Source organism: Crassostrea angulata, chromosome 9, assembly GCF_025612915.1.
Source record: "Crassostrea angulata isolate pt1a10 chromosome 9, ASM2561291v2, whole genome shotgun sequence".
In the NCBI taxonomy this organism is placed as follows: Eukaryota; Metazoa; Mollusca; class Bivalvia; order Ostreida; family Ostreidae; genus Magallana; species Magallana angulata.
This window is the reverse complement of record NC_069119.1, coordinates 11274044-11283330: the sequence shown is the minus strand read 5'-3', so window position 1 is coordinate 11283330 and position 9287 is coordinate 11274044. Positions and strand designations below refer to the sequence as shown.

Here is a 9287-nt window from a genome sequence, read left to right as displayed (position 1 = left end):
ATATATATATATATATATCAATAACGACCAAATGCTCAACACACTACACAGTTTATATAATACTTATGTGATAATACAAAAACTTTATTTACTCTATTTATGATTATATGTACCCAAATTATGTTTTCTGATTGAAAAAATACATTCCAAAGAATAGAACAGTATTATGTATCATCGTTTTTAACCGTTTTTCTTGTAAGGATACATACAAACTGAAATTAAGATGTCTTAGATTAGGACACATCTGAGATAGCTTCGAGAAACATCCTAAGATATGTCTCAGATTGGTCATAAGATTCGTCTTAAGATATGTCTTATGACATGTCTTAAGACGAATCTTAAGATACTTTCGTGAACATGCCCACAGTTTTTAAACGAAGTAAAGGAAGGAATCCCCCCCCCCCCTTCGCAATTCTGAAAGTCCCTGTTTTTGATTACATCATCTTGTATATAACTATGGTAGAGTTGTTAAAACAATCTGTTCATAAATATATATCATAACAAAATATCGGCATAAAAATTAATATCTGTCCCCTCAAAAGAAGAATAAAAATGATGATGTTCTACAATGTCTATAATGCAATACTAAAATTTGACAATATTTGACATCTATACTTTTGATCTCGAGAGGTTTTTCCAATAAGAAGTAATTCTTCATCTATTATTCAATAATTAAGGAAGTCTAAACTATAAAATAAGAATGTACTGAAGTACGGATGCATTTGTTACTCAAGATAAGGTTAATGACTAAATTACATTGAGATTTATTGAAATGGCGAGACAATGGTTAACATAAATTCTTATTACGGCCTAAAGGTCTTAGTAATATTTAATTTGAGTATTCTTCCTGAACTTAATTGAAACGATTGCACAAATTTACTCCAAATCTTAATCAAAATCAACTGACATAAACCAGTATGCTTTTATTTCAAATAAAGAATCACTCTAACACAATGTATTGATAACAACAAAAAAAAAAACAAAACTATAATGCAATTAGCAATTATAAGTAGTAATGCTATATTGAACACATCTTATTATTTTATGTAACACCATTTTTTCGCTTGTTTTTCTTAAAATAACGGAGGTTAATTAGTTTTCCACATATTTGAAAAATCATTGAAAAGTCCCGATCGAAAATACAAGTGTTTTACTTGAGAAATAATAATGAGCCTTTTACTGATTGAAATAACAACTATATGAAAATGCTTTTCGAAAATGTAATTAATTTGAAATACTATCTTTACTGATTTGGGTACTCTTTTAAAGATTTGAAGTAGCATAATTTCAAAGGGGCTCGGGAAGCTTAAATTTTCTGGAAAAAACCTGTTTAGAGTTAGTAAGAAAACTCTGGTTCCGAGAAGCATATTCAAAACTACAACAAACAGGAACGATCAAATAAAACACAGATTTATTTGTTTGTTTGTTAGCAATAATGTTTCAGATTGCTAGACTTCTTTGGCCCTTTCATCCAGAAAAAAACCTCCAAAACGAATGATGTTTTAGGTACTTTTTATGATATTGTGACAATTTTAACATTCATAAAAATTATATGAGTATTGATAATAAATAGAGAAACATTTTTTGGTTGAACAATGTAAAAAAAAAATGCATTGACTCGTAGAATTTGATTCCATGGCCTCTGTGCGTTGCATTGTTGTTATTGTTAAGTTATATGAAAGTTGATACTGAAACGTTATGCTTGATTCGGATGTATGTCAATTAGTGAAACAAAAGGAATATTTTAAACATATCAGTAGCTACAATTAAACCAATTTCTTTACAAATACAATGTAACACTTTTCATACAATCATACTTATGCATGTATCGATTGAGAATAACTCTTCATTAAAATAAAATCATACAATATCATATGTCGCTATTTAATTTAGAAAACTTATAACAAATCTAAAATTATTATTACATGTATAAAGATTTTAATTGCAATAGCGAGTAAATCATAGTTAATATAAGAATTCCATGTACAGTGTATTTACATATTTTTTTTACAGGACTCTTTGGTAAGAACCCATCATAACTGCAAATATAGAAACAAAAACCCAAACTATCGTAATGTTCCTGAAAATATATTGTGACGTCTTCATATGTATAATTTTTCTTACAAACGTTTGAAATATTTATATTCTTACATAATTTGTAGTGCTGAGTATAAAATGCATCAGCTATAATACGCAGTGATCTACCAATAAAAGTCTAGCCGACACGACAACATAGAGTTACTGTAGCTTTCAAAAAAGAAGTATATTATCATGTATATACATATATTATCCTTTAAAATCGGTGTAAGTACATATTTGATGTTATTCTGAAGACGAACCTGTGATTAAATTTAGTTATAATGTTTTGTAAATATTCTCTAAACCTAAAGAAATACACATATTTTCTTGGCAATGTCAGTGTACTAAAATAGATAAATATTCGCACATAAAGAGTCAGACTTATGATAGACGCCTTACATAAGTATTCAAAAATAAAAACAAAAGCTAAAATAAAAGATTTGAAAATAACAATGGAACTGTAAAAAAATGTACAGTTTCAATCACCATTGATTAAAGATGCTTAATAACGCATTTTTCTGTAAGAGCGGAAAATAAATTCAAGACAAGAGTATAGCCGATGATCAAAATCAAGCACTTTTTTCGACTAGCACTCTCCATATACATCTAGCTATAACGGTTACCTTGAAATTTCTTAAAATTGGTTAACTTACAAACTCTATTACATACGATTTTTTTTTAAAGAAATCTGAATTTGCCTTGGAGACCTAGGAAAAAAACCCCACAAAAAATATCAGTTATAACGATTTACCGGGGAACTATGTTTTATGTACGCTATCATAATTGCTTTTTTCTGTATTACAAGTTGAAAAAAAATGTTTTGGCGTATTTTCTTTATATAACATTTACTTCTACTGTACATTAGAACATTTTTTGATCGAATGATTCTAAATCTGCGTTAGAAAACGGAAGATTGATTATTATATACAAAGTCATCCCATGATTAATGTCAGATTTTTGAAGTCTTAAAGCTAGTGATGGATGATAAAAATATCAATATCCCTATCTTCCATCTGATCTAGATTAATTTTTCATATCCATTTAATAATTGTTATTGACGAGTCAGGTTGATACTGAAACGTAATGCTTGATTTGGATATATATTTAGATCACACACGTTGTTTAAATAGGGAAACTCTGGTAGAACATTGTGTTAGTCGAATGGAAATTGATTAGATATCAGATCAGAAACGCGCACTAAGATTCTTCACACATATCCATGCTTTCAGACTGGAATCAAGTCTTGGCAATGTCGGTTTACAGTATGCACATTTTTTTTCTATTTGCTCTTTGTATTAGGACATCGTTTTCAGATATTTCTGTATTTTTCCGAAAGGAAACACGATTTCATTTCGACCGAGAGACAAGCATACAACCTATGATTGTACAAAGTTTAACGAAATGTGCAATGCAATGTGCTTGCATAACTAAATGTGTTTCGTTCTTTTACAACGATTTTGATTCCCTCTGTCAATTGGAAGGAAAAATATACATGTCTTTTGATGAAAACAACAACGATCCATGGATATATTACGGTGAGGGATTCTGTTTAACTTTTTATTAGCTTTTACTTTGTTAAATACGAAGATTTTTAATATTATTTTGTCTAAAATCCTTACAAAGTTTTTGAGATAATGTTTTGTGTTGCTAATTGTGTATGATGAATAATAAATAAAAGAATAATTAAAACACAATCATTATAGATAGGTGATATATAGTACATGTACTTTATTCATCAAAACACTTAAATTGGAACAATCAATAATGATAAGCAACAAATAAACCGGTTCAAGAACAATATAAAATATAATGCAATGCATCAGTTTTGATTCAATTAAAAACCTATGTTCATATTTGATTAAATTATAATGTTTATATTCAATGTATTAATAAACTGCATCAATTGTTCAAGAACAAGCCAGTATAAATAGATCAAGCTAATGCTTTGAAATTGTATTCATAAACTGTTATACAATGTATATACATTTTGTTATTGATAAACAATGAAAGACTGATATCAATTTATATAAACATTTCTATAAATATACATTGTATCTGAAATATTTTATATTTATTTTCATTTCTTTACAACAACTTAATTCATATTAAATAGTATTACCATTTATCATTGAAAATTTATACAAAATAACTACGAATAAAATTCGTCACTAATAGGTAGAGCCCAGAGAAAAGACTTAATGAATTAATTGCATGCCAGGTACTGTGAAATCTACCTATAACGTTATATATATTTCATAAGGTTGTACCGGTATCAGTAATAAATCAGGTAAATAAAATGAACAATTTAGAGATCAAAAGGTTACATATTTATAAAATGTTAAACATAGATCGGCGGATTTATCATATATAATATGTGAAACGCAAATGGTTCTAAAATTACAATCACTTCACTTCCGCACCGACCAGGGTTTGACCTTCAATACCATTCTCAAAGCAATGCGCCTACCTGCGCAGTCAAAAGAATGGCTTTTATTATTACCTGTGTAATTATTACACATGCAGCTTAAAAATGGTTACGCGTAATTAATAGTCACGACAATCAATGTGAACCGCGTAATCCATTCCCGCTGTTACACTTTACGTTGCATTTAAAATAAGATAAAATACAGTAAAACATAGTTATTGCGAACAAGCTTATAAAGAATTGATGCTTACTTTTCAATTTGATAGGGCATGAACAAACATTATGCACATTAAGTTCTTTTATACAACATTCCTGAAAATAATTTCTCAAATACTGTGCATTCGGTGGATACCAGATTTTGTGGATTTCGTTTTCTTGGTTGATCTTGAAAATTAAATATTCATTTAAATACATTTAATAGCATTGTCTTGGTAGGATCATTGGCCACGCACTTTCTATCCCTTGAAATAAGATTTTTCATAAAATCAACTACAATTAATCGAAATAAGCTTTTAAAAAGATTCTTAAAACTTATCTAAAAATTATTTATAACATGGAATAACAAACAATACAGTTGATTCATATCTTTTTGTAAGATGTTGAGCAAATGCTTTTCAAACATTTTCATCTATTTGGATGGTATGCGTGAAAGTTGCAAGAATAGTTATGATTGAGGAAGTTGTATATATTGCCTGCCTAACAATGCCACTGTAGTGATGCCCTTACTTTGAAGAACCGAAATTAAGTGAAACGAGAGGTGGTAAAAGGACCTAGAAGATACTGATTAAAATGTTGTCTTTTTACAGAAATGAGAATGACGAATGTCGCAGCCTTCAAGCCAGTGACAATGAGTTCTGAACACAACCCACCTTCCCATTCCCCACATTATGCAGTGGATGGTCAAGTGAAAAACACAATATATGGGAAACAGTGCGCACACACATCGAATGATCCTAACCCGTGGCTGACCATTGACTTGGAAAACACCTTTGACGTTCATTACGTCACGCTGTTTAACAGAATCGAGACTTTGGGTAAGGAAGGAAATGTACTTTAGAAGTAAAATATCATTTAGATGACAATATACATATTTTAACCCATGTAAAAACATCCATTAAAAACAAATTTATTGCGAAAGAAAGTAGTGAAATTGTGTGATTCTAAAATATGTTTTATAGCTACCACGTCAGTGCTACAAAATACATTTTGCTGAATGATGAATGATTGTTCTCAGATAATAAAGATATTTTTTATGTTGTTCACTAATGATCTTTCGATAAAATCTTTAGGAGCTACATTTAACAAATTAAGTGAATATTTTAAGCTAAAAGGAATTAAAATACTTGTAGATAGTAAAACTTATTTAACAAAAATTTATTTTTAAGAATCGCTTTCTAAAATTGAAATACGGAGTTGATTATTGTCACTTTTTAAAGCTTTTGTCCGCAATTTAAACCTGTTTGTTTTTTCCTAGGTGAGCGCCTTCGTGATATTTCTGTCTATTTGGGTGACGATTATGTGAATGGGCCATTTCCGGTCACATGTGGCAACTTTGATGGTCCGGGTGAAAATGCAGAAGTTGTTCATATTGTGTGTGATAAACCTGCGCATGGCCGGTTTGTTAGAATTCAAATGAACAATTTTCAACAAGATAATTATTTAACTTTGTGTGAAGTCAGAGTTTTGGTTTAGATTCTTTTTTAAATGACGCTAGCAAGGTATAGGTGACTTTTTAAGCATTATCAAATGAACATTGCAATGTTTTAGTATGCAGTTGTAACCAATCGATTTATTCCTGCAACATTGGTGTAAAGAAATATCGTATATGTAAAGAAGTCAATAAGTTTGTATAATTAAAGGAATTTCTGGTTTTGAGGAATATCAGATCTTAGTGTCCTATTTCGAGTTTGTTTAGCCTAAGGACTCCCCATTTCAAATTGATGTGCTTTTTGTGTAAATGAATAACGTATTACTTATTATATAGAGTTTGAATTCCCAATTGATGAAACCTTTAATTTTTTCACAGCACTGTAACATGAAAATATATGTTGGGTAAACCATACAAGATGATTTAATTTCTTTCTCTTTTTCATTAATTTTTCATTTTCAGCTCCCACTTTTCTTGGCACCAATAATGATCTTCAATCATGCATATAAAAAGCCTTGCTTAAATTCACGTCATTTTGTCCACATTAATGGTGGATATAAATAACAAAAGCGCTAACTAGACACGTATCTTCACTGAAACACAAAATACTCTTTAGAATTATAATATTTTGCAGTAATTAAATATGGCAATAACCAATTTATTTTGTTACTGTTATATTCCTTTCCTGACTGACTTCAGCCACTAGAAATTAACAACACCAAATATTAATTCACATATTCATTAATGCAAAGCATATAGTCATACATTAAATACAATGTTGGATAGAAATGGCAGCGAATGTTGTAGGAGTCAAGGGAGACAACTAGGATACCATAACAAATTTAGTGGCTTCGCTTATGTAAGTGCCGTGAAGCCCCATGCCCGACACGCATAGTGGCTAGGCATACAAGCTGCAAATTCGGTGCTAACTGGTATTAACCGATAGGCTGATTTAATGTCCGACTTGGCAAGATATATCCCCCCCCTCCCTTCCTTATTTGGCAATCATTGCGACAGCATTACCTGAATAGGTCACAGAGATCTGTTCAGAATCGATAATTTTTTTTAATAGAATCAGCTTCTGGATAAGATAAATGGTGAATCAGACAAAAATCGCCATTTTCAATTGGGCACATGACCTAAAGGAGAAACTTGCAACTTGGAAAAAGGTGAATGCAGAAAAAGGGCCTGCAACTCTGTCCAATAAAAATCTCTCTATAATTTTCTAAATACTATTTGAATTAACTTGATAAATGTTTTGAAAAACGGGGTAATGTAGGGCAAATAGTGTAGTTTGAAACAGTGCATAAATCCCTGTCTGAAAAAAAAAGAAAAGTTGGGTAATTTTGGGTAAAGTAAATAATTCTATCTAATTTGATGGGGGTCTTGCCCATCTTATACAGCTGACTTGTTGGTTGAACACTTAGAAGCTGGGTGTTTGCTTCCGCTTTTTCTACAAATGTGCTTGAATCTGCATCTGGAAAAAAAATTCATATTTTACATTGATTAAAATGATAGTAATACTGAATTACAGCAGATATGATGTTTTCTCCTAAAAATTGCTTAGTATTGTTCACTTGAGTTTACTTTCTGAATAAGCCTGACAAGTCACAAACAATGGCCAAGGTTCCTGGATTATACCTCAAGATGATTCTGGGTTGCTAGATTTGCTGAGACGATAGTGCTCATCAGATTTGAACCAGCCTTAAGATCTAGCCGCAGCTAGCCAGATAACATGCATACCGGTATATAAAAAAAATCTTGTGCCCTGGTTCTTTAGTTTTCCAGCATGTTACATTCATGTAAATCATAAAAGCATCAGTCCATTGTCAGGTATGGACCAATGCAGACAATGCAGAATTTTCTGTCTCTAATTCTAATCTTGATAAACTATCCATCCCAAAATTTTTGCTTTAATTTCAAAGCACGTGCTGGCTTAAATTATCAAAGCAACTAAATTCAGGTACTGGAGTGAAGTAAAAAAGATTGAACCTTTTATTTGTTATGACTTTCTTATAGCTAGATGATAAATAGGAAGAGGAAATTGCTATTTTAGATAATTCTTACTGATGCTGACTATCTCAAATTGGTTATCATGTATCTAGTACAGTCACACACGTGCACCTTGATATAATTTCTAGTCAATCAATAAATGAAATTATCTCATATTCATTACAATAACCTTCGTTTCTCGAGTTTTTTTTTTTACTTTATTTGATATATCGCATTAAAGCGCTAAGATCCTGTACGTCTTTTTAAGCTTAAAAAGCTGACATGAATTCATAATCACGCATTATTTCCCTTTTATCTCCGACTACCGCCATATTTGTTGTCGAATTCTATTGTTCTGCTCATCGCTACACACCCCCTATATAAGCTGAGAGCACTATTCATGCTTCACCGCATTCAGGTATTTCATGCACCCGAACACGTTGCCTTGGACGAAAAGACGTGTAGAAACGCGTTTTGAAGAAAAATAAAATGACAACCACTGCACTGGCAAGATATATCCAATACACGATGAAACAAGACAGGCTGAAATCCAGGCGCAGATACTTATAAAATTCCTCGATAATTGTGGACCGTTTTCCTGTGTATGTTATAACATCGCGCATGCGCAAACAACACACTGCGGCAGATTGAGCAATGTCAATGATCGTATGGATTTTAGAAACGGTGGAACGGATGGAAACGATGTTACATTGTCATTTTCTTGGATTTACTATCATTTATCTACTGTGTTCGATGTAGTGCCGCCGGGGTTTATTAAAAAGACGCAGACGTTATTCACTCTGTATGAAAGACACACGTGTTCGATGTGAATGCGTTGTGAGGCAGCACTGTATGTGCAAAATGATAAAGTTATCTGGAAAATCCTTTCACAGAATGAACATATTTTGTATTTCATTGATTGTTGTTTTCTTTATTCTTTACTACAAACATTTTACTACAATGTGTAGTTCATGCATTTAGAAGTCCGTGCAACCTGAATGCCTCGATCGGAAAGCAACCGACCGTAACTTTCTCAACCGATATATATATATACCCCAGTGGCAGTAGAGGAGCGATCGAAACTAATATGGCGACCAAATGCTTTTATGAATTCATGTCAGCTTTAACCTTGATTTCCACGGG

At 31.4% G+C, this 9287-nt stretch overlaps 1 protein-coding gene across 1 annotated transcript; it reads left to right on the top strand.

Moving 5' to 3' along the window:
• The first annotated feature begins 3258 nt into the window (after positions 1-3258).
• Positions 3259-6551, top strand: LOC128164096 (fucolectin-like). The gene is made up of 3 exons (XM_052827828.1): positions 3259-3614; positions 5311-5538; positions 5979-6551. The coding sequence occupies exons 1-3, from the start codon at positions 3299-3301 to the stop codon at positions 6194-6196; spliced, it is 762 nt and encodes a 253-aa protein (XP_052683788.1). The 5' UTR covers positions 3259-3298; the 3' UTR covers positions 6197-6551.
• Positions 6552-9287: the final 2736 nt, after the last annotated feature.

What these genes read in the sequence shown, in the direction of transcription:
- LOC128164096 (XM_052827828.1), top strand. Translation starts at nt 3,299, where the DNA reads ATGCTTTCAGACTGGAATCAAGTCTTGGCAATGTCGGTTTACAGTATG. An exon ending in CGATCCATGGATATATTACG is followed by an intron (nt 3,615 to 5,310) that starts GTGAGGGATTCT and finishes GTCTTTTTACAG; the next exon opens with AAATGAGAATGACGAATGTC. An exon ending in TAACAGAATCGAGACTTTGG is followed by an intron (nt 5,539 to 5,978) that starts GTAAGGAAGGAA and finishes GTTTTTTCCTAG; the next exon opens with GTGAGCGCCTTCGTGATATT.